General features: G+C 36.8%; 1 protein-coding gene across 10 annotated transcripts; it reads right to left on the reverse strand.

The window, feature by feature from the left end:
* Positions 1-487: 487 nt before the first annotated feature.
* Positions 488-26,119, reverse strand: KIF14 (kinesin family member 14). 10 transcript variants are annotated; one of them, XM_086901674.1, is made up of 31 exons: positions 25,851-26,004; positions 25,339-25,482; positions 23,142-24,314; positions 22,543-22,797; positions 21,028-21,115; positions 19,464-19,559; positions 18,435-18,487; positions 18,069-18,099; positions 17,604-17,711; positions 16,361-16,477; positions 15,608-15,726; positions 15,133-15,305; positions 14,633-14,780; positions 14,473-14,536; positions 14,092-14,276; positions 13,288-13,390; positions 12,916-13,076; positions 12,012-12,159; positions 11,242-11,394; positions 10,531-10,657; positions 9,882-9,975; positions 9,245-9,383; positions 8,709-8,809; positions 8,204-8,298; positions 7,278-7,499; positions 6,947-7,131; positions 6,184-6,342; positions 5,547-5,666; positions 4,599-4,673; positions 3,784-3,919; positions 488-3,671 (listed from the first exon to the last, which is right to left on the reverse strand). In XM_086901674.1, exons 3-31 carry the CDS (start codon positions 24,224-24,226, stop codon positions 3,310-3,312), a joined length of 4,902 nt encoding a protein of 1,633 aa, XP_086757800.1. In that variant the 5' UTR covers positions 24,227-24,314; positions 25,339-25,482; positions 25,851-26,004; the 3' UTR covers positions 488-3,309. The 10 variants fall into 10 exon arrangements, with proteins under 10 accessions (XP_086757800.1, XP_086757796.1, XP_086757798.1 ...); XM_086901670.1 differs by having other exon boundaries at positions 25,339-25,592; XM_086901672.1 differs by having other exon boundaries at positions 25,339-25,616.
* Between the last annotated feature and the right edge of the window lie 480 nt (positions 26,120-26,599).

Genomic DNA, 26,599 nt, shown 5'->3' on the forward strand with positions numbered 1-26,599 from the left:
ACAATACACAGAGCTACAAAACTCAGTTTTCTGAGCAATGCTTCTCATTAAATATAAGAACAAAAGCTAACATGATTAATCATGTGAGCAGGTGGAACATTGCTAACACCTGAATGTGATTTTGCAATGAATACTTGACATAACACCATAATCATAAGTAGCAGATATTGAAAGAAATTGACTGTTCTGACATTAATAGGCATAGATTATTTCATGAACACTCAGTCTATAGACGTGTGCTTTTAGTTGAGGGAAGTTAATGTGTCTTGGCAAAGGAAAGAAATTATAGGTAGGTAAAGAAATTATTTGGTTTCTCTTGTGAGCTACAGGAAACACCTCTTACTAATATTTTGTATTTTTACACTACAATATTTTGAGCAAGAAACCAATATTTTCAGTGACAAAGGAAGGTCTCAAAATCAAGTGAAGAAAATCAACAAGGAATTCACACTTGAAGTCATAAAAATCAGTGATCAGGTACATGATGTTGTTTTACTCTTTATATTTCTCATGCTTAGATACAACACAGAAGAACCAGTTATGTTTTTAAAATTTCAGCCAAATACAAAATAATACATTTTCACAAGTAGAAATATATCAGGCTCCTCTTTACTTTTAAAGCATAAAAATCTCAACAACTGAATATACTTTCTTAACCCTTGAGCAAACTTGCAAAGGCCTTTACAGTAAGAAAACAATTAAGCATCACACCTCATGTGAGAAGGAAATTATTAGCTGCAAGTGCTGAATATTTTTGGTGACAGGACTGCACTGCAATACATTTTCTGGGAAAGTACTACACTGCATTAATCTTTAGGAAATATATATGTGGGTTACTGGATCAGCATAATTATATTCCTCATTTCTTCTGCATCAGAAAAGCACAAAAATCACTGAATAACAGCATCAATTCTAACCAAAATTTTCAAAACAAAATGATGATTGATTCTACTGCAATCTTTTCACATGATAGAGTTCCAAGAGCCTGACATGTCCTCAAAGACTGAAATTCTCAAGATGTTGAACATCTTCCCTCAGAAGGAGAGATTACAGCCATGAATATTCACCTGGGAAGCTGTACTGGTTTTGGCTTACATGGGTTTAATTTTTTTCAAGGTAGTTTGTACAGGACAATGGTTTGGATTTGTGCTGAACACAATGATGAGAACATAGGCACTTTTTTTTTTTATTGCTGAGCAGAAGCTACAAAGAAGCAAGGCCTTTCCTGCTTCTTATAGTGCCATGCTGATGAAGAGGCTGGAGGTGCTTGGGAAGTGGGGAGGACACAGCTGGGACATTCCAGACCATGTGACATCATGCTCAGGAAGGAGAAGGAATGGGGGAACATTTGGAGTGATGGCATTTGCCTTCCCAAGTAGCCATTACATGTGATGGTGCCCTGCTTTCTGAGGGATGGCTGAACCCCTGCCTGGCCATGGGAAATGGTGAGATGATTTCTTGTCTTGTTTGGCTTGCATGCACAATTTTTTGTTTTTGCCATTAAACTTTCTTTATCTCAGCCCATGGTTTTTCTCACTTTTACCCTTCCAGTTCTCTCCCCAGTCCCACTGGGAGGCAGTGAACATGCAGCTGTGTAGCACTGAGTTACTAGCTGGGGTTAAACCACAATAGTTCCCTTTTGATGCCCACCATGGGATGCAGAAGGTTCAAGATAACAGCTTTGATTGGAATGTGTTAGATGGAATTTATAGCCTTTATTGCTGCTTGGCTGCTTTGGGCAGACTCCTGTGCTGGCCCTGGCCTTGATGCTTTACAGTACATTAGTGTAGTGCTCATCTGTGCCTGCTTTTTGCTTTCCCTGCTGGTGTGCTGCTGATCCCCTCCCTCTGCTGAGCTTGGGGACATTTTGAGGACAGCAGTGGTGATGCACAGGGACTGGCAGATGGCCAGGGCATCACTGCTGGTTCTGTGCTGCTCTACTGGACATGCTGGAACTCTAGTGTGAGCTTCAGTCAGAGAGACTGGGACCTGTGGATGCGTCCATGTGGAGGCAGAAATCTACCTGCAGCCCATGGAGGAGCCCACACTGGGACAGGTGGGCCTGAAGAAGGGAAAGCCAGAGCAAGCCAATGATGGAGTAGGCACCTGGCAGGGACCTGTGGACACCTGGAGAAAGACCATGCTGGAACAGATTTGTTGGCAGGACCTGTAACTCCATGAGGGATCCAAACTGCAGCAGGCTGGTCCTGAAGGACTGCACCCTGTGGAAGGGACCCACAACCCCATGCTGGAGCAGAGGAAATGGACCAGAGATTCCCCTGCAGTTCATGGGGAAAGACCTTGGGAAGCAGGGAATTAATTCCTTGTTTTGCTCTGCTTGTGTATGGGGCTTTTCCCTATTAAACTGTCTATGTTTCAAGCTAGGAATTTTCTCACTTTTACCCTTCTGATTCTCCCCCACTGGTGGGGGAACAAGGGAATGGCTGTGTGGCGCTTATTTTCCAGCTGGACTTAAACCACAACAGACACACTGATGTATAGGAAAAAACCTTAGGTTTTACCTTATGAATGTCTCAGCACTGTTGTGAGTAAACTGTGCTCAGTCCAGGCCTCCTAAAACCCATGCAAATTAATTTCCATCCTTCCTGTTAACTTCAGCCATTACATCAGAAGTAAGATGTTAAACAATGAAAACGAGCACAAGGAAGTAATGAATTGGGAGTAATTACAAGCTGGAGTAATTTATATGTTATTTAGGAACAGACATGCTTCTAGTCCAATATGAATAACAAATTATTTCAGCAATCAAAAGATAACTCACTAGCAACAAACCCAATATAAACTTACTTCAGATCACTTTGAACAGCATCACTGATACTTCAAGCCCAGATTCTTCGGTGAACTAAAAACCACTTTAAAAAGCATTCATCAAATAAGATTGCAAAGTACTTTTACTAGCTCTCATTGTTTTCCTCTACATAAATAAATACAAAGTGTTTCTCTGTTTAAAAAAAGGCATTAAAAAACACTTTCAAGTTGCAGTAGCATTACTAGATCATAATGCAGCTGAAGTGAAGCAAAAACTCAAAAAAAAATAAATTATTAATTATAAACTTAGGTCATAATAGACTTCTATTAAAACAAAAGGAAATATATTTGGAAGTTTGACAGCCTCTTAAAGAATACATTTTTTTCTTTGTTGAAATACAGGATACTTATACAAACATGGCATTTTACTTTCCCACCACTCACTCACTAAAAACATTAGCAATAAATTTTATGTTTCTGTGATATATTGCAATAGGAAAAAGTTCTCTTTAATTTCTTGATAATAACATTTTATACATTTTATACCCATTCTATCCTACCAGGAGAAAGCTCAGGAGTCTGTGTGCATTCTGGAATCCCACTCCATTTCAAAGCAAATTCAACCTGACCTGTTTCAAACTGTCCTCCTTGAGTCTCAGCAGTTTCACTACAAATAATTTGAGATTGCAATGATGGCTGTCCTTGTTCAAGTTCAAAATTCATAATAAGGGAATCAACCAGTGAGTCTAATTCATCCAGGTTCATAAAAGGCACGTGCATTTTCTGGATAGGGTTGTTTGCAGAAGACAAGGCAAATAAACTGAAATAGTTGTTAAAATATCCAGCAATAACAGAAATATTTCCTGCAAAGCTCCTGAGAGGGCTGGTGTTTCTGTACAACCCTATGAGAAACAAAACCAAGAAGAATCAAATAAAGCATTTTGCAGATACCAAAGAGCCCTCTCCCTTGCTTTGCAAGTGTCCTGCAGCCCGTAGGTTACAGATGTTAAATACCTTGTAACATAGAAGACACAATTTGACAGACTTCAGTCAGGCACTGCTCCAATTCCAAATACTTCACAGCAATCTTAGTGCTCTTCTTTATTTCTCGATATAGAGAGTCTTCTGGCAACTGAGATTCTGTTTCTTTCTGTATTAATAAAGAGCAATTCAAAGAGAATCAAATACATCATAGTATATTGACTACTAAACACGTCTGTTACAGTTTCAGTCACATAGATCAAGCCAATGCTGAAACACAAAATCAAATCCATATCATATCCATATCATTGCTAATATCCTATTGTCACATAAGACAGCACTGAAAAGAGGTGCATATGGTTGACAGGGTTAGGAAAAAAAAGAAAATTACATGAAAATCCAGGAAATGTTTGGCTCACAGAAGATAAGTCATCTATCCTGGCTTTTAATTCAAAATACCAATAACTGTGGTCATAAATGATGGCAGCAGTTATAAAACAATTACACTAGCAAAGTTGATCTTTTAACTTAAAAAACCCCACAACAGTTAGTTAGGCAGTTCAAGACAAGCACAAAAAGGAAGATACAAGTACCTCCAGAAATTTTTTAGCTTAAGTAAAATTAAAATAAAAGAGCTTTGAGTGGAAATGTAGTATCAAGGAAAGTTAGTCATTCCAGTCAGGAATGCTGCTCTGACAGGAAGTGTTATCATGCAGTCATAAATATACAGTATGTATGAACATGTATATATATATATGTATACACACATTCCTCTTCTTAGATAAATGCATCCTTAAAATTTAAATACCAGACTCAAAGCACATATTTTTGTGAAACATTTCTCTTACCTTTCTGCAGTAAGACATGTTATTTTCAAGGAATCTGGCTAATGCCACCACATTATCCTTTATTCGATTTTGAATCTACAAGAAACTTTTAATTATTTTGTATACTTCATTCAAGTCAAAGTTGATTAAAAGAAAAAGAACAAACACACTAAGGAGAAAAATACCCAAAAGAAATATCATTTTCTGCAACTAAACATGCAATTTTTTTCCAAAAAACATTTAACTGGTAAAATACATTAATTACATCGGCATGGTTTTAAAACCCTTACTATGGGAGGATCCAATGAACACGTTCAAATATTCACTGAAGAACGGTTGTCCTGTAACTTTGTATCACTATTATTTTAAGTGGCAGGGGTAGCTCTGGTGTTTTATTTCCATTTTCACAGTAGTTGCACCAGTGACAAGCATGTGCAGAAATCCTACAGATACTTAAGGATTTGCTGCAAGTGAACAGTGTTATTTGGAAAGCAGAGTACTCAGTTCCTTTTGCTGGAAATAAAGTATTTGGGAGTTAAGCAAAAGACATTGAAATAAAATATTTTGGATGGTTTCCTACTATATGTAGGATTAAGAATGACAACAGTGAAAACCAGAGTAGGAAGAAAGTTTTGCTTTCCTTGAGAGGAACAATTTATTACTCAGATGATTTCAGTCTTTACTAAGTATTTTCTTGGAATTCAGCCAGTCTCTCTGTCAAAAGGACTTGCCCACTAAGAAAGTGGTGTGTTTCCAAGGGGTACACAAGTAACCTCCCTACTGGAATTTTCTAGCAGTTACAGAAATATTTTTAACCATGGTGCTTATTGCTTTTACTGTAGTCTCTACTTCGCGTAACTCCCTACAGTATCATCTTCCTCGTGATTTAAAATACAAGTACAAAAAATAAAACATGATCAAGTGTCTCCCAAGACAGAGTAGCAGTTTTTAATCTTCATTTCATCTCACCTCATTTTGTGGACATTGTTTCACAAGTTCTTTCTGTACTATTCTTGCTTTCTCCTGTACAGCATCAATGAGACATTCCAGTCCTGAGCCTACTCCATCATAAATGGCAAGTACAAATTCCTTTTAAAACAAATGTTCAAAATGCACTTGTTAAAGAAACAGATGTGGTCTTGAATGAAAACATTTTCTACAGTAGACTAGAAATAATTTTGTTTTGAGCAAATTATTCAGTGCAGATTTATTCAGACACATCTTCCTTGGACCACAGGAGCTCTGTTCATATTTTTGTGAATTCCATGCAGTACTTAGACACAGATTAGTAAAATATAAATAGTGAATTTCAGTGAAACAGACTTGTATAATCTCAGTGCAGGTACAGTCCTAAAAGCACCATACACTTCTTTCTCTTCATAGGTTTAACTTACACATATTTACAGGATGTGGTTTTTAAGGGAAAAAAGGGTATTAATACATCCATTTTCACCCTGAATTTGAAGTATTAGATATACTCTAAATATACTTAATTCAGTTGATGAACTTGGTATATGGAACAATTTGCTCCTGAGTTACTGATAGTGTGACCTCAACACTAGAATTCCTAATTCGTAATCAGTATTTCTAAGAAACATTTCTTCACCTGTAGACTAGAGGCAGGAATGTTGTTCTCTTCAGGAAATGAAATATCAGCTGTTGTGACTACTGCCAAGTGTCCTATGCATTTCATTGTTTGTTTCACTGTTTGGTTTACTTTGTTCCATGCTTCTTCTACCATCGAGGATATATCTGAAGAACACCCCTGAGGAAAAAAGGCACATCTTTCACTGATGCCAGAAAGCACCTCTGGTCAAAGAACGCACACTTGCTATGCAGCAGGAGTTCCTAGCACACAACACTCATGCATTTTCAGCTTTACATCTTCCTACTTCAAATAGCTTATCTATCACAGCTATAAAATTATGCCTTCCAACCACAGGGCAACAATACCATTATACTGCATAGTTTTAAAAGAAAAAAAGATTCATAAGGCTGTAGTGTGCCCAAAAATAATATTTACCGGCCACTGGTTTATGATTGTATAAACATCACCTCATAAGAAGCAGCACCTCACTGTTTAAACTATCATTTGCTCTTATTATATGTTTAATTTTACCATTTTACAAGCAAGAACCAATGCTTCTGTCAGGGCCTAGACACAGGAAGGTCTGCATTACTCTCTACTAGCACATGGAACTAACAGCTTAGCCAGAAAAAATGCAGACTTGGCTATTTATCTTCCTTAGGCGCATTAGTTTGTCATTACACATATTGGACATTTAAGTGTTTTTAGCAAGTCTGTAATAAATACTACATTAAGGCAGAGAAGTTGTCTACACACAGATGAATTCTTTAATATGCTTTACCTGCAACAGCAACTGTAAATAACCTCCCAAGTTCATTATTTCCTGTTTCATTTCTTCATCAACTTTTCTAGATCCAGGACACTTTTGGACATTATTAAGCCAGAGCTTACTTATAACCACAATCTGGTCAAAAGCAGAGACAATTCTGATGCTGTAGGACTGAGCAGCACGATCAAGAGAGAAAACTATAAGAGAAAGAGATCTATCAGCTCCATCTCCTTTACAAATGAACGTAGGAACATTAATTCATGTGACTGAAAAACACATGAATGCTTGTGCATCTGAAAGAAGTCATAAGAAATGTTTAAACCACTATGAAAACAAGACTTACTGTTTTCCTGACATTCTTCATCTTGCTGTTCATAGGCTTTTGAAATGGCAGACACCCCAGAAAAGATTATAAACAAATTAGTTAGGAGACTATCTGCTATGCTTTTTCCTCCTTCACGACTCTGTCCGAGCAAATCTAAAGCTGAACTTATAGACTCCTTGCAAATTCCAGGAAGAAACAATTCAGAAATGCTTGAGCATATGCTGGACTTGTTCAGTAAACCTGTACAAGGTAGAAGCAAAACATACATGCATGAAACTCTTCACAGGAAAGAGCAGTCAGTGTGTCTTTTTAATAACTTATGTAGACATTCACCTACATAAGACGGTCATTCAGAAAAAATGTGTAAAACGTTCTAAATGATTTATAAATTCTCTTAGTACAAATTCCATAGTGAAATTCTTTAACATGGATACATTGGTTGAATTTTATTTTTTATTTGATCGTTGAAACAAATCTAAAATAACTGAATGCATTCAAATATTTGGAAGACAAAAGCATCCTATATTTCAGGAAAAAAATGGTTGTAAAACCAGGCCAAATGCTTGGGGAAACCTCAGGAATTGAATGAATAGCAATAATTCAAGCAAATTAAGTCTCCATATTACTGTATTAGGATTCAGCATCTTTCACCAGTTAACCCACATAGTTAGGCAGAGTAATGTTCTAGATAAATTTCTTAAATTAGGCTCCTAAAGTGCTGGTCAGCAAGCTTTTGCCCTAAGAAGGGATAACCAAAAATACAGAAATCCTTGCTGTTAACACCTTTACATTATAAATTTGAAGGTATCATAAGCAGGAGATTTTTAATTTTGCTTTCCATCCCCAGGTTTTTAAACAACTATCATAAGCACCTTTTTTTTATGCATGTGGTAGGTTCAAATTCTCAGTATGAAATGAAAGGTGTTCTGCCATCTAGCAAATACCTGATATATAGGAAGTCTGTTTATTCTGTATAGATTGCAATTTTATCTCAGACAAACATCCAGAAACTCTCTTGTTCTTCATGAAGCTTCTACTTCTAAGAAAGGGTGATAAAAGAACATGAAAAACATTGAAAAGAAAAGCATTTCCATGATGAGCTACAGCTTGAACAAATGTGCGAGTCACTCATAAATATTGTTATTAGGCTGAAACTTCAAATAACGGACCCAGACCACATTCAATTTACATTGTTATAAAAACAATGCTTTGATAGCATAGAGGAGGGAAGGAAACATTAAAAACTATACCTGCACTGAAAATTGGAAAGCTCTAGAGACTTTTGCCCCGTTTTTTTGTCCATGGAGGAAATCCAAGAGAATGAGTGAACACAAGAGAAGACTCACCAGATGACATAAGTGTATGTGAGTGGAACAAAGCATATTTAGATAATTACACAATGATTTGCTTTGTTTTAAGCATAGAAGAGTAGCTACAAACTACTTCTACCTTCTTCTGGAAAGCAAGGAAATGGAGCTGTCTGAAAGGTCAGGTTCCCACTCATCAGCAGGATCATAAAACACATCAACAGCTTTATTTCTATCATTACTCTGAAAAAATAAAGCAAGGACAGGGAAGGAGGAGAGTTAAAAAAAAGAAAAGTTATAAAGTAGTCAACATATGGATAAACAGAACATAATAATAGAAACTGAAGTTTTTCTATTATTTTTATTATTTCCTTTAGAAATTCAAGTTTTTACAACATAAAACAATTGAACAACCAAAAGAATCACAAAGCAATCCTTGTCTTACTGCTCCTTACTCTCTACACAAAATGACCTGAAGTCACTTGTTTCTATTGTATTCTTGTTGTTTGATAGACAAATGCATCTACATGTTTTTAGTGAAAAGTAGTAATTTGTATTGCTGTTAAGATACGCAACACAAAAGACCACCAAGATTTTCCTCCTGTATGCATTATCAAAACCTTATCCTTGACAAAAATATTACTGATTACTAGTGGTTGTTCTTCCATTGTTACTGACCTCATAGAGTTCTTTCATTGCTGCTAGTTTACATTCAAATTTCTCCAGGTTCCAAAAAGTTGTTATTCCCAGTTTGATGTTACGAACCTGCACCTGAATAGAAGACACTGTACCTGTTTTATCATCAATTTTGTCATGCCTAAGTATTGGAGAAAGTTAAAAAACAAGAAGACGACAAAAAAAACACATTAATATTGCAAAAATAAACAAGATACTTGTAGGTAGAATTATACAGAGGCTAAAAACATGACAAACACAAAAATTTCTTCAGACATACTGCATCTCACAGTTACCAATGCTTTAGGGCCACTTTGATACGTGAACCAAAGTAAGGCAGACATGGGCATGTAATGATTCACCTCCAAAGCACACTGCATTCAAAATAAATTGTCTATAGCATATCTTTAAAGCTTCATCTAAAATTCAAATCAGAAATTCACATTTCAAAGTAACAAGGCTCAGTTACACTCTTAACTAACAATAGTTTGGAAAAGAAATTTATTATGTTTAATTGCACAAGACATTAAAAGAAACACCAACAGCTCACTGCACATCCCAAATCCACCCCCAAATATATACATAAATATTATATGTCCATTACATATACACATTATAATCAAGTAACTCAGACACTGACCTGCAGAAAACAGTGTTTTTCTCTAATGCATTGCTAATGGCGTTAGCCTCTCTAATCATCACAGACAGCTTCAGTGACTTCCAGTTCAATGGAACTAATAAAGAATATAAAACATACTTAGTGAACCAAACTATGCAATGCAGCAACTTCAGGCTTAAAAAAAATAAAGGGCAGAAAAGAAACCACAACCCAAATGCAAAAAAGTAATCTAGCTAACAATAGTTCCAAGAATTCCCAACACATTGGGAATTACTCTTCCAGGCAAGATTACGCTTTTAAATGGCATAAGACCAGACACCATATTATTATTATTAAGCCAAGATAGGAAACTGAAGAAATTCTGTTACTCCAGTTTCCTCAATGAATTAATGCCTGACCAGTGGAGACAGACAGGGAAGGACTTTTAAGCAACTAGAATAAATACTACAGGTATGTCCACCTAACCACTGTGTGATTAAACAGTTTTTAACACAGTCCAATACACACAGCTGATGAATAGAAAGGACTAACAACCAGAAGACTTCTTGTTCAGGATCGCTAGAGAAGTATTAGGGAAACAGAAAAAGTTCCTGTATCAATACCCATCACCCATGCCCACTGAGAAAAAGATAAGCCAGCCCTGCCTTTGCAACATTATGCATATACATACTCATCACTGATTTATTCCCACTTCCATGATTCTTCTGAAGGGTATGGATTTCCTCAGCAATCTTCTGCTTCTCAGCTTCCAGAGCTTCCACTATTTTTACATGATGAATAGTATGGTCTTCTAGAGCCTGGGAGAAAATGGGCAGTGGTAAAAAAAAAAAAATCTAAAACTCCTAATGCTGTTTGTTGAAGCTAAATGTTTTGATCCTGCCATTTTAAAGACTCACAGAATTAATTTTATACTGGACATCTGCTATAATACTATAAAATAATTAACTTTCAAACTGACAGTTCTCTGGGTTTGCTTACATACTGCAATGCCCCCAAAAAAATAATGGAATTAAAAAGGAACAGCTTTTTAAAAAAGTTTTATTTGTTGCAGCAGTCAGATATATATATGAACGGTAGCCAAATCTCAGTTATTACTTACATAAATGTCTGGAGTAATAACTTTTACTAGAGGCAGCAGTTGCTAAATTTTGGTGCAGGAACAAAACCATCCACATTATTTAAGAAATAAGGTCAGCATTAGTTAATCCCCAACATGAATACATTACCATACTCAGGTTGCAAACAAAACATCAGTTCTGCATAAAATCAAGTAGAAAGTACACAATAACTGATATTTAAGCTGATATTTAAAAAACATACCAAAAAAGCACCTCTCAACCAAATCAGTTTATTACTTTGAAAAGGTGTTTTTTTAAATTACCTGCTTGGTAGCTAAGGTCTCCATTTCTAAACGCTTCTTATTGAAGTTGAGCTCTAGCTCAAGGCTTTTCTTGGCCTTCTCCAGCTCCTGTATTTTAGTTGTGGCTTTTTGGTTATTCTGTTCTTGGATTTGCTTCTTAAGAGATTCTTCTCTCTAATATCAAAAAGGAAAAGTGAGAGGAGGAATACTCCTTCAGTATTTCTGACCCATCCTTCAGGCAGATACTCAATACATTTAAAACTCACAGCCTCTGTGACATGCACAACTCAACATCAGCAATGGTTACGTCCCAATTCACAAGCATCACTTTAGGTTTTCCACAGAATATCTAAGCTATGAGATATATCATGATTGCTTTACTATGATGTACTATTCCATACTAACTTATCCATGTTGCAACTGTACCAAGAAATAAACTACAAAGTAGCATGCAAGCTTGGAAAGAAAACTGTATTAATCAATGCAGTGTAGTGATTTAAAAGCCTCATGCAATAAGGTAGATTCTGTAGGTATTTTTCTTTGCTTACAAGTTACAATCCCTGCAAGGACTCTGCAGAGGATAACTACTTGACAACTTCTTCTGTTACTAAGGCTGATTGTTTTTAAGAGGCTTCACAAAAATGCTGCTATAATATGCAAAAGAAAAAGAAAACCAAAACAAAAAACACATAAACAAGCCCAACCAGGCACCGAACAAGCAGATACCACATACTGCAGGTTCTGGTTTACTTTATTGATAAATTTCATGTAATGATGCAATAGCAACTTACCACCTCTGCTTCCAGAGATTTTATTTTGCTCTCATACGCTTCTTTTTGTGACATCAGTTCTTGCTGAACCATCTCTTTTGCTACTTGGACACTCTGCATCATTTCTTCCTTGGCTTTGAGTCGTGCCTCTTCAATTTCTGATTCAAGCCTACAGGTGTCATACATTTAGATTACTGCTCTTTGTCTGTTATAAAATGCATACAGATTATAATCTATTTTTCTGTCATGAGAGTTTAAGGGTTTTTTAACAAAATAACTTAAATACTTTACATAGTTTTGATTTCACGACAAAAGGTAGACACTTCCTATGTAAATACGGAAGATATTCCAGAATTTCCAAAGTCCACTCAATTTCTATTTTTATTACATCATTTGCACAAATTTAAAGAATTTAAATTGCAATGCAAACTCAATCACATTAAGATGCAAAATTAAATTTTAAGTCAATAAGCCTTGTGGTTTAATAACACCCCATAATGAAGTAAGTATAAATAATATTTCACTGTCTCTCAAATTTTCCACCACAGAAGACCAAGGTTATTATTTTGGGTTCTTCTCATTTTCCTAAGTCATTTACTTCTCAGACTTTAAAGACATTTACAGACTCATTATATGCTTGGGGAGAAACATGATTGAAGAGATACACTACTCTGAGGATCCCTGCAGCTACGTGTTTCTCTAATAGTGGTCTACATTGTTGGTACCTGGATTAGCTTGTGATGATTGAACCTTAGAGGTGTGCATCATTTCAGCCAAGTCTGTGACTTCCATTATAAATGGAGTTGCTATTTTCCAACTTTCCCCATTGTGAAATAATTATTAATCTTCAGTTACTTCTAAAACTAATTGCGTGGTTGAATTAACAATTGAACTTATTTTCAGAACAAGAAGAATCAATACTTACTGTGCTCGCTGTGCAACAAGCAGCTCATTCTTTGCAAATTCAAAATCTTTTGGACCATCATGCAAACACAAAGTCCCACAAGAAGGTGTTTTAACTTTCTGAACCTCTGCTGGATGATTAAATCTGAAATAATGGTCTCCCCCAAGGATCACTCGATCACCCTGTTTGGGGGAAAAAAATTCTGCTGAAACTTTCAGATTTATAAGCAAATTTTCAGTGCTTAAAACATGCAGGTGAAGCTAGAAATCAAAGAGGAAGAAACCTATTTATGGTTATACAGTGTTCTCAGAAAACTTGCAGTTTGAAGCCGATATTAACAAAGCAAAGAAACCAACACATGAACAAGTTATTATTACTAGGTCAATTACTTACATGATGCAGAATTGCTGGGTCCAAAATGCATTTCCCATTTACATATGTCTTGGCTTCTCTAAGTGGAATAATACTTACTTTGCCATCAGTATTTTTAATAACACTGAAAACAAGAAACATGTACAGTATTAGTAGCTCATGATAATTCCAAGATATTTTTTAATAGACTAAAATGCAGGCTTTAGATGTTATTGTTTTCCTAGATGTGTATTGTCTTTGTACTGTTTAGGTACAACACAATTAATGAATGACAACCTATATTTTGGTAGAGAACCTATATTTATATCTAAGAATCCACTGCTAGAAAATTACTACAATACACTGTGAATTTCTTTGATTATGTGATGCTTTTAGTAACTGATTAGTTACATTTCCTACAGCATTTTTTTCAAGGATCAGTTGCATGGAATGCATTTTAAGCAATATTTCTGCAGTGCAGCCAAGCTGCTGTCTATTTTTACTAAATTAAGAACTGTCAAGGCATTTCACTTTTCCACTGAACTTAACATACTATTTATCTATCACACAGCATTGTTTGATCAGGTCTTATTCATGTAGAAATGCTGCAGAAGAAAACTTTGCTGCATGAATGAAATGCACAAAGAAACCAAACTACCTCTGTTAACAGATTTCTAGAGAGAACAGAAGGTAGTTGCCGTAATCATTGAGCAGTACAAAAAACATCCCTACATAGTATTTTCTTGGCTAGAAAACTGTATTTTGTTACTGCCAGAAGGAAGAGTGATTCCCAAATGAAAGGGAAGGGCGAGAAAAAACTTAAAATAAAAAAAGAACACAACAAACCAATGGTCATCAGCAATCAGCACTCCGGAAAGCTGGATATCATGTTTTGAATTTGGTGTACACCTTCCAACTGTAGTTTCTCCTTCTTTGATCATATATAACAGCACCTCAGAAAGCTGAGGATCTTCATTGAGATTGACAAGGTTTGGTAAATGATTGTCCATTTTGAATGCAATTCCAGCTTTCTAGACAAAAAGAGCTCTTCATTAAAAAAACAATTTACGCATTCAAATATTTACATTAATTTTTTTCTAAGAAATCACAGCAATCTGTTAAAAGATGAGTATCCAGGAAACCAAATCTTACAACTACTCTCATTCTTCTGCATGGTTTGCTGAGAGTATATTTTCTGTACTATGTCCTATATAAAAAAAAAAGTACCTGCAATTCTTTTATATCTTCCAATTTCCTTTTTTCTGCTTGTTCAAGTTTTTCTTTCCAGGCCCTTAATATGTGGAAAAAATAACATATTAGGAGAAAAAACGCAGCATATAAATTGTATCATTTCCACTTTAAATTAAGACACCAATGAGTGCCTGACCTTTGCATTTCTGCCATGTTCCTCTCCTGCTGGCACAATTCTATCCTCAGAGATGTTATTTCCTGCAAATAACGCCTGTATTTTTCACGGTCAGTGTTTAGAGCACTTTTCTGAGCTGCCTTCAGTTTTTCAATTTCAGCTTTTAATTCTACATTAGACAAACCAGACACACAGTACACGTAAAAAATGAAGGCAAAACACAATTCAGCAAAACAGTACAAAATTAATCCTGTTACGTGTTTAAAAACAAAATGCCTTTCTCTATTTCCAGTTCTCATCCAGTTAGATGACCTAATATCTCAGGTCAGATGTAGCCTAAGACATCACCTCAAGCTCACAAAGAAAAATAATATTAAAAGGAAGACATCCCAAGCTGTATTAGTCTAGTTGACAAGGGAACAGTCAACACAACAGAATATTAGTAGTAACAACTCTTATAAGAAATAAGCTAAACACACATGCAAATGACAACCCTGAAAGACTACAGATATCAATCTCACCTCTGATTAGCTGGACATTTACATCTTCATTTACTTTAGCAATGTTGATAATTGAACAAGCCTGTTTTGCATAGCGAAGTGTGCTGAGCGTCTCCTCAATGCTGCTGGCAGCTGGGCTCACTGTGGCTATCATGGTTGTCTGGGAATTGCCACCAAGACTTTCCTTTAACAGCCTTCATTGGACAGGAGAATACCAGTCAATCCCTAGTCCTCACACTGATGGAAAAATTTGAAACTTCTCAATTGTAACAGATTAAATACAAAATACCCAGGGTCTTGCTACTTTTTTGAGAGGGCCTGTTAGCTACTTAAAATACAAACCAAGCTCCTGATCAGTCTTTATCTGGGGCAATAGTTTAATTTCTTCCTTCCACAGGTCATTTGAGAGACAGAGAAAAAGGATGGGAAGTGGTGCCTCATGAATAGAAAAATCACAGTCTCAGAAAGCCTCTGTCTCGAGATATAACATACATACCAAGTAAGGACGGATTCCCGGTAAGGAATGAAAGTTTTCTTTCCATTTTGAGATTGTTTAGACAGTGCAGAAATAACCCTTCCAAGGGTCAACAGTGATTTATTGATACTCACACCTTCCTACACAAAGCAAAAATAAAAATATTTATAATACAGTTGCAGTTTCTTGTGTGATGTTATCAACTGTCCTGTTGATTAGTTACATTCATTTAATGTATGCTACAGCTGTACCACATTAAATGTCACCAGTTATTAAAAAAACAATAAGATGCAAGAGCATCTTCATTTGGAAAGAACAAAGACCCTGCCTTTAAAATAAGTAGTGTTAAGAACCATCAAACTTACAAGGGCAGCTTGAAATAAAGTCTCTTATTAGAGAAAGCTACTTAATTAGATGCCCCCAAAAAGGGGCAAACCTCAATTCCATGTGATATTTGATTCATGATTTCCAAAGTCACACAAACAGAAATGCACCCAGTGCCCTTACTCCTCCTGCAGGATTATTAGACCTACATAACACAGGGAGAGGTGTTCTAAGAAAGATCTGCCACATTGCCCAGTCCAAACAGCTTCTTCAGGCCACCCACCCTCACTGGCAAAATGTGATGTAATACTGGTAAGTATAAGGGCTATACAGATATCCTTTTATGGCTACAGTTCCTGCCTCAAAGTCCCACTAGGTGAGCATGCTTTGGAGTTTAAGGGTGTTCTTAGAAATCTGTGGAAATGGCTTGTTTCCTATCTCTTGATTTACCTTCAGCCTTTCTCCAGTGGTCTGAGCCTTTGTACAGCACTCACTGCCAGCAAGATCAATTAGATTTATGTGACTGGTGAGTCTACGTTCACACTCTTCTTCATTCACAAATTCTACCTGGAAAGAAATGGACATGCTGGCATTCAAACCAAAATAAAAAGCCTAAGGATAACCAGAAATCAGACAAGCTGTTTACATTAAATACATAAAAATTTCATGCTGCCATTAAATTTTTGACAGGATACTCTTGCATACATCCCTTGAAGACCAAGCTCAGACTTATAACCATAGTATCAGTTGGTTGTGGCTGAATAACTGCTCAAGCATGAACTGCAAACCCAACAGATTACTAGGCTAGGGGTTTGGGTCTGAAGTTTGATGACTGCAGTCAATCCAATTGCAGTTATCTAATAAACATGCAAATCAGTAAGCTGTTAATGACTTAGACCAATGAAAAGCAGTTAAGGAGTCAGTGGAAAAGCTCAAGACCAGCTATGATCAAGAAAAATCCATGTAGTGGTGAGAATAGCAAGGAGAAGAAGAAAGGAGAAAATCCAGGAAACTAGGACAAAAAATTAAATCAATCAAGAACAAAAACCCCCAAACCAACAAGTCATTTGTCAATGGAGAAAACTGACAGTCTATAGACTCCTGAGAAGCTCTGCCTATTCCATTTCTGTCTTCAGACCCACATCACTAAGTCAGGTTTTAAGCATCTGGAAATCAGATGAGGAGTTGTAGTCCCTATATCCTGGAGACACTTGGGGAAGAGGCATCCTGAAGCAAGAAAGTATTTATTCAGTGAAGTGTGTTGAAACTGAGCAGAAATTGCATCTCCTACCACTGCCCCAGTTTGCTGCTTGCAAGAACTCAGCATAGACACACACCTCACACAGTCTAACCTTCTTAGAAGCTAAGATGTGTCGGCAGCAGTGTGAAATTCAATTTGGCCTCAGTTAGGATTCCTGCTACATCTCAAAACTCACACTGAGAAGCTTGGAACTACTCCTAGATCTGTCAGCCAAGACATATTTATACTGCTGCTATAAATATACTTAGCACAAAGACATCAGAATCTACTCAAAGCATGTAAAATAAAACAAGTTTTGTGATGTAGAAAGCCATGTTAAAATTCCCTGTGCCTTATTCGAAGATCTTCAAGTATATTCTCACAACTTTCTAGGCAGCACACAAAAGAACTTTTTACCAGATTTGAACAGATACAAAAAAACTCCAGCAATACCTTGGTTTGTGTCATGACAAGGGTGAAGACAGAATGGGATCTAGAGCTCTTGTCATTCATTACTGTAGCAGCTGTTGCTCTCTGCTTATTTCCTAGTTCAAGCCAACTCTGTAAAAGACAAAAGTCATGAAATGAAACCATGCCCTACTTTGGATTGTTAACTGAAGATTTAAATGTTTGCAAATACAGTTATTATCATGAATTATGTCTATAAGAGAAGAATTAAAAATTAAACTTTAGAAATAACTATGTGGACAGTGACATTTGACTGTACAAATCTACTCAGCTCCATTATATAGGACTAGTCTTCATCACTCTTTTACAAAATAAGCGGAAATATCATAGACTACTGGATAGTCTGTTAAACATTTTCTTCCCATCCACAGAATTTATTTTTCAGCAATGAGCAGAAAAGGGGCAGGCAGAAATACTTGTATTCCCTTTTAGTAACTTAAAAACTCTTACCTGAATATCAGAGTAAGAACGAACAACATTCCTAGAGCGGGGAAAAAAGGTTTGGGTTCAGACGGTTTTCTTTCTATAGATTTCCCTGCTGCCTGAGTCCTGCAACATTTCCCCAGTTACAAAGAGTACAGATACATAATGAAAGCTGCAGTTGTCTTGAGACTTCCACATTTTTAGATTTCACTATGACAGTGAAGAAAATGTATCAAGCTAGTCATAGGTATGCATTTTTCTGAAACTACTGGGATCTTGCTTAATTTACTGGTGAGTACACAAGCTTTCACAGAGCCTTTTTTCAGAGCCTCAAGATATCCTCTTTCTGGATTACACCATAAATCTGTTAAAATAAGTACACTTAAGACTTACACTGTCAGGCCTTCCACATATGGTCCTAGCACTGGATGTTCTCTTACACGAAGCTGATGAGAATAATTTCAAAATAAAAATTATTAGGAGTGCATTAGTTAGATCTAGTACTCAAGAATATCCTTAAAAAAAGATTCTACAGCACAAATCTATTATATTTCTACGTAGCTTACCCCAAAATCACTGGCAAAACTCAGAGTGAAAGCACTCTTGCTTTAGACAAGACAGTACGTTCTTAATTTCTTTATAACAAGTCTACGCTAGTCCCAAGTTTAGGTAAAGTTCTTATTTCAACAGCAAGTTGGATGCTGCATATCATCTTTTGCTTAGCATCTGTTGCATCTATAATAAACTAATATTCAATTTACACACAAATGCCAGGATAATGTTCAATGTCAAAGCAAAGAACGCACCTTTTTTTGATAAATCAGACATAATAAATACCTTCCCTACATACACTACTTAGGACAAATTTATTTAATTTATGGTTTTACATATTCTAATACACAACCACTGAACACTAGCTAAACTGGTTTAACCAATAATCCTTAACTAGTTAATCAGGCCAATCTGGTTTCTTTCCCCACTACTCCAGCTCATTAAGAGACAACCAGGCAACAAAAAAAGAAAACTCCATCTAAATTAAAATACTTCAACTCAAGTTGTATTGTACAGAAGATTCTTATTATAAGATGGAGATTTAGATATATTCTAGGAGACTTTATAAAGGCTGATAAAATTGTCTTAACTTTTTAGATGAGGGGAGGTTTTAACTATTTTGATAGATTATAATGAATCATTTTGTTTCTATTTCAGCATTGCTTAGCATTTCTCCAGTGACGAGCATTTTGCTTTAAGTCGTGTGGTGATAGTCTGATATTTTTATTTGTTTTTTGCTTGAATCCCATGGTTCACAACTAAGGCATTTAGATAAAAAACAATGATCACTTGCCATTTCTGTATTTTTGTTTCAGAATAAATGCCACTACTTAGAGGTTATACAGATACTTGATTCTGTGAGCAACTTACTTGTTTTTTCTGTCCATTTTCAGCTTTAAAGACAAGCAAATCATGAATTTTTTCATTGTATACTTCAAAGAAGCTCATTTCAAGATGATACAAAACCTAATAAAATTAATAATAGTTATTAATATAGTACACAAAGCATATTCATCATCCTTAGTTTAAAAAATTAACTTAGACTATCAGATCCCGATTTTCAATGTTACAAACATTTGTTCTGAAGGGACTTTCCAAGAAAAATTAGACCATGAAACAGTTTGGGTTGAAAGGGACCCATAAAGGTTATCTACTGTAACACCTCTGTTAAGACCAAAACTACAATTTATTGGAATTCCATCCATAGACATTCCCACATGGAATCTATAAAGCACTTTAAAAAAAGTATATATATATACACTTTAGAAGTTTCAGCATTGGGCTTTTAGTACATGAAAATATTGTTTTGTTTGCACCTGTACTCATCTCATTCCCTTAGGGATTGTGCTTCTACAGCATGATATTTGCCACAGGGAAGGCATGGATTGATGTTATCAACATCCTGACATGGAACAGAATGACCTAATGGAAAGGTAAACTTTGATTCTACCTACAGCAATTTAAAAAACCAAAAACACCACAACAACACTTTCACACATTTTTTTCCTCTGAAGGCATCTGAGTCTTTTTTTCTATTTTCAAGAAGAATGGTATTTTCTTTAAGAGACAAGGAAGATTGCAGCTAAGCCCCTAAAGCACTGGAATCAAGAAGACAAGACTCAAGACAATTCACTGCAACAGAATCACAGTGCATAAAGCAAAGGAATAAAAAAAAAGCTCTGCATTTTTTATAAATTATACTCTATAGCCAAACTCAGCAATAAATAACTCTCTTAGATTCTCCGGTGTCTATCAAATCTTCTGAAGGATTTGACTATTAGATGTTCACAGGTATTAGGATTCAATACCTAGAATTAAAATATAAAGCAGTAAAGAAATTTGGAATGGTTAAAAATGGAAAAGTTTGCCTGAATAAGATTAACTCATTGTTAGGGTCTGCTGAACCACAAGTCAGTCATTACAGACATAATCAACCACACAGAAAGAAATATAAAGAAAGAAAGGGGAGTTATTTTTTTGTTTCAGCTAGAATACTGAGATGGAATACTCTAAATTGAATACTATTACAGTGATAGTATTGATTGATTGCTATATTGATACAAGATGTTTAATAATAAATTCATATTTTTGAGCTCTATTTTACTGCCTCTCCACTGAAAGTATGAAGCCCACTGGGATTTTGTTTTGCCTGTCTTCACATAAATCTTAAAATGTAAAACACACAATATAGAGGAAAGAATCCTAGTCTAGTGATGCAACAAAAATATCAAGCCCATATTTCTTTCTCATACTACTGCCATTAAGAAAGCAAACCAATGTTGATTTTTACTGTTTAGGGAACCCTATGAATCAGAGCTATGAAAACAAATAAGAATTGAGTCAGCAAAAGAGTATGAACTCTAATAAAGGGATCAGTACTAAAGTATCACTTTCCTCATATTCCAATAGAAGGCCAATGGCATAAGCATATCACCTGTTGCTTGTCCATTTGTGCTATTTGATTGAAAAGATCTTCACAAAGCCTTGGAATTATTCCTCGATCTTCGTCAAATCCCATCATCCTGCAGTCAACAAAAATCCTTCTGGATTAGTTTTCTAACTCTCCATAGACAGTTTTAATGTTAACTGTACAGATCTACAGTTGCCATGCCACACACTTTTAAGTTATACAACAATAAGTAACAGAAATTAACCTGATCTAAATTGGTGCTTGTCTAAATGTGGAGTTGTACAAGGTGATATCCAGAGGTATTTTCTATTTCATCCATTGAGAAATATGTTGAAAACCCAAGTAAAACAAAGACTCTACAGCAGCTGAGGAGTTTAAACCTATAGATTTTCAATATCTTAACATGCCCGTATTTTATATTTTCTGCACACTTTCAGTGCAACCTAAGCCTTTCTCCAGCTCTGGTGCAGTTTTTTCCCGTTGAGTTCTGCCACAGCAGCACACCAGGGCACTGGAGTAATCCACCTGCAGTCGAGAGACACACAGTGCTGCACAGCAGAAATCTGCTGTGTAAGCTTGACAAGAAGACCCTGATACTAATTTCAGCCTTGTTCAAAACACAAAGGGGTGAAGGTAAGTTATTGTTCAAGTGAAAGAAAAAAATCCAAACAAAACCCCTACAAATCTACAAATAGGATAAGAGTTGCAATCCTGAGTTTATATTTCTTTTAGGCAAAAAAGGCACTGTTGTTTAACAGTGTAAGTAAAAACTGAATTCATCCACTTAAAATGGAAGTTCATCCACTTATAAGAGAACTTACTTCTGTGTAAGTTCTATATTTATTGTAAATTGAACAGACGTTTCTGGTCCTCAACTACCTTTATTAAAAGGTAGTTTATAGAGTTTAAAGAGTCAAAAAACTCAAACTAATTTTAATATATGCATATATAAATATGCAATAAGATGCATATTTGGAAATCAAACAGCTCACTAGGCATTCTATTTCAAAATATAAATAAGGTATACACAATTGGCTATAAACCTTAAAAAGGTTAGTTTTCTGGGATTATTTTGTGCAAAGATTTGATTTCAAATTAGCAGTGCCACAAACATCTGGATTTATTTAAAGTTCTGAAGTGTAAGGACCAAAAATATAATGATCTCTCAAATGTCTTCTCAAAAAAATATACTATACTTTACTACGACACTTCATGCACAAAGTAACAAACAGCAGTGAAAAACAGCACTGGGAGAGTCTGACAAGCTCTCTGCATTAATAAATGCTTTCCTTGACTAAAATATCTGAAAACTTTTTATTTTCTCCATTAAACGTAGAAAGAAGTCAGCGTCACATACATTAAAACATTTCAAAGTTAACTTGTGCTTAATTGCTATAAATACTGGTTTAATTATTTTTAAAATACACAATAACCTTTTAACACAATTCAATCACTCTGAAATCTATTCCATTTAATCTCTCATGACTTAACCCTGCATAACAATTGGCAGAATTTTAACAATTATTAATAGCAACTTACGTGTATGATTTTCCAGAGCCAGTCTGCCCATAAGAAAAAACGCAAGCATTGTATCCCTCAAAAGCTCTTTCAAGGAGTGGCAGTGCCAAAGTTTCATAAATCATTGCTTGGCTTGCAAAATTAGGATGACCCTTGTCAAAAGACCAGAAAGAGAAGTCGTAACTGAAGCTGTAAATTTGGTTTGTGGATGGATTTCGTACAATTGTCTCTGAACCACTCATGGAGACCACAAGGAATGAGTTTTCAGTTTTCTCTCTGAATGGAAAAGGTTGGAAAATAAAAAAATATTAGCTGCATGCTTTAAGTTAGTCATTTCACTGCCTAATGGAAAACAAAAAAAAAACCAGTGATCATTGCTAAAAAGACCTGTTTGAGGAACATACAAAGTATTAAGGTTCAAAACAGTTTTGTTAATGAATATGCAAAAAACAGACACAAACACCAATAAACTCTATTCAGTTTCCTAATAAAATCTATCTTGGTGTTGCATGAAGTATCAACTAATTTCCATGTATTATATCCTTATTGGATCAATGATGAAATAGCAAGTACAAAATAGAAATCAACACACACTGTTAGCACCAGTCCAGGATACAAACCTGTTACTAAGGGGCCGCACCCGCACAGCTACAATCACTTTGCTGTTTTTCACTTTGAAAACATCTTCCCCAGTACTGCTGCTCTCAGCTAAAGTTTCTGTGTTCACTTTTGTTTCTGAACTTGTACTCACAGGAAGAGAGCTAGAGACAGTAGGGAGTTTCTTGGCTAAATTTTGCACATCAGGTATTTGTTCATATGAGGCTGACTTGAGAGATGGTTGATCTTGAGAAGTGCTGCTCTTTGGTGTAAATCTTTCTGTTAAAACTTTTGCTGGTGTCTTTGGTCTTTCCAAGCTGCTGTGTTTTATCATCAGGTGCTGTACCCTTTGCTTTCCAGCTAACTTATTTAGATTGTCTTTCTCATTCAGTTGTTCTCCTGACAGCCTATTAGTACATTTTGAGGTAATGAACCGTTCTGATTTCGGAACTTCATTTTGAAACTTTGTGTCAGCAGTGCTTGTCTTATCTTTCAAACACGTGTTGATAGCGTTTTCACAGACACCACCAATTAAACCAAAGGAATTCTTGCTGTTCAGGTTATGCTGCAACTTGGTACTTGACTGACTCTCAGTTAATTTCAAGTTTGGTTTAACACCATCTGTACCCTTAATATTCTGTGGAAGTGTAATCTTGTCATTTCTTTGTGCAAAGTCATCATTTTCCTTTCTAGACACAATATTCTGATTAATTTTACTCTTCTCTGTGGAACCAGTCCTCACACGCCTCCGCAGAGTAAGTCTTTTCTCTGTTTGTAGTTCTTCCATACTCTGTGTTGCATCACTACCAGACACTGATTTTTTGCTTGCTCCAGTTCTCCTCTGGAGTGTTAATCTGCCTTCCAGTTTAAAAGACGTTGACACATCACTCACTTTTTCACAAGCTGAAATCACATAGGTCCTATTTATTTCCTCAGTCTTATTCTGAGGACATGAAGTCAGACAATCCTTTTCTCCCAACACCTGTGACCTCAGCTGCTGCCCAGATACTTTACTGCTGGCCAGGGTGTTGTGTGAGGAAGCCTTCTGGAAAGCGGCCGTGCATCGTGTCCCAGCAGGACTCCTGGCAGGAACTGCATAAATAGGCATCTTGTATTCCAGCTAATTAAAACCCAAATGTTGACAAGTATAGCACCTTTCCTAAATGATTATTTCTAGTTGCTGCTTTGTGAGGAATCTGGGGAGACAAAACAAAATTTTTTTTTTACGATACTTATATACAGTGTGAGTTATGTTTTGCTGCATGGGAAGCTCCTTACATATACTGCAGTACATGTTCCCAAATGTTAAGAACAATTACTATCCTGTTTCACCACCAGCATTTGTAAAAAAAAATATTTTATATCTGAATGATTGCTTCCAACAACAGGCTATTTGACTTGATTTATTGAGTTCCATGATTTGTGTCAGAAAGTAAACTAAGCATCACAAAGAATCAAAAGTTGGTAAAAAGAACAATCTAATTATTTAGCAACAAAGATGACCATGGATATTTTTTCCAAGTGATCTACCATGATTTCCAAACTAAGGAAATTCCAGATGATGTCTCCATTCACTCACGTCTATTTACACTCTTTGTGTATCACAGCTAATAGACTACAACAGAACTACAAAGTTAACCTTGAATAGGTAGTCTGTTAACATGGAAGCAATATTTTTTTCAGGATTTTGATATGCAATACATAACCCAATATCAGAACAGGACAGTTAATAAAGACAACGATTAACAGTACCTTTGGATGTTATTTTAGTGCACTCTGGTATATAGACACATAGCAAAACAAAAGACACCTAACCTAGCGGACAAAATAAAACTGTAAAATATACTCCCTGTCCTTTCTACATGTAAATATTTCAAAAGCTTTATATACGTAATCTGAATAAGAAAACGTTTTTTCTCTGTTGCATCTGCATCATAGTTAACATGGGTTGTAATGGGTTTGATATCAATAACCACTGCAGAGCTGCCAGCTGCAATTAATTCATGGTTACAAGTCAACAAGAAGTTACCTACCTTTGGTCCTTCAAAAGCTGCAATATAATTAACAACAGCAGTACATGGTCAGGGGAGAAAAGGGAAGGCAAGATGAAAGCAAGTGATGTAGAAGAAATAATTTAGCCACTGGTTCAACAGAAGCTTCCTTTAATGCTACACTTCTAAGCAATAGCTTTCAGAGTACTGTCAGACTTCATGCAATTACATGTGTCATGACTGCACACTTTCCATAGCCTCCAACTTGTGAGGAAAATATCAAAATTTCAGAGCAGTGTATTTATTGCTCAGTCCAGTTTGATACAGGAAACTATGTTACATGACTAGTAAACTCCAAACTTTGTGGGTCGCTCTAGCAGTCAGTAAATAGGAAAACACGGTGTAAACTAGAAAAGTCCATCCTTCCCATGCAGCTTTAATATAACTCTTGTAAGTCTTCCCCTCCTCATGCCACAACCGTGCCTAATGAATAATCACAAAGTCTTTCTGAAAATGGAGAGAAAAGTGAAACTCCCCATTAAAGGCTCCTTCGCTCTAAAATTAGGAATGAGGTTCAGTTCAAGAGAACTGAACTCAGAATGAGAAATACGCTCATTCCTCGTTTTTTAAGAATTACAACCACTAACTAGATACGAAACGCAAGCACTCAAAGCTGGAGAGACCGGCAGCTGTTATCCCTCAGCCAAACTCCCCTCCCTTCCGGGCCGAGCCCCGACAGACCCCGCACGGCGAGGAGGCGGCAGCAGCACCTCCAGACCCGCTGCCCCACACGGCCCAGAGCCCCGCGGCTGCCCCAGAGCACGGCCCGCGGAGGGGAAAGCCCCGCCGGAACGCCGAACGCTCCGTCCAGGCCGCCCTCACCTGAGCGCGCCCCTCCGCAACCGCCGCCCGCTCGGGCCGCGGCTCCGCCCCCGCCCCGTTTGAACGCGCCGGGCGCGCCCGATTGGCTCCGCGAGGCTCCGCCCAGGCCCGGCCCCACGGCAGCGCCCCGCGCCGCCAGGGGGCGCCCCGGCGGGCCGGGCGTGAGGGCTGAGGCGCAGAGCGCGGAGCCAGCACCGCCACGGCGCCCGGGGAGCGCTGCGAGCCCACCCGGATCCCACGCGGGGACACCCGTCCCGGACCCGGACCGGGTACTGCAGCTGCACGCACTGCCCTGTACAGCCAAAGCACCGCTGAAAACGGGAGGAAAAAACGGGTAGGAAAGGAACTAAATGAAGACAGGATGGACTTGATACTTATGCAATGTTGGAACTCCAGCACCAGGGGAAAAAATAAAAACAGGGTGCTGGAATCAATGGATATATATGCGCATGAAAGATCCGCTGATAATAAAATATACTAAACCATCTATACCTAGAAACAAGTAGAAAGCTTGCTACAAGATAACTGAACCAGGTTGTTGATACAATTTTACTTTTACACAACCTGTACTTGCATTTAGTTCCTGGGGCAAACGTGGTGTAGAATTG

Source organism: Cyanistes caeruleus, chromosome 9, assembly GCF_971803275.1.
Source record: "Cyanistes caeruleus chromosome 9, bCyaCae1.hap1.1, whole genome shotgun sequence".
In the NCBI taxonomy this organism is placed as follows: Eukaryota; Metazoa; Chordata; class Aves; order Passeriformes; family Paridae; genus Cyanistes; species Cyanistes caeruleus.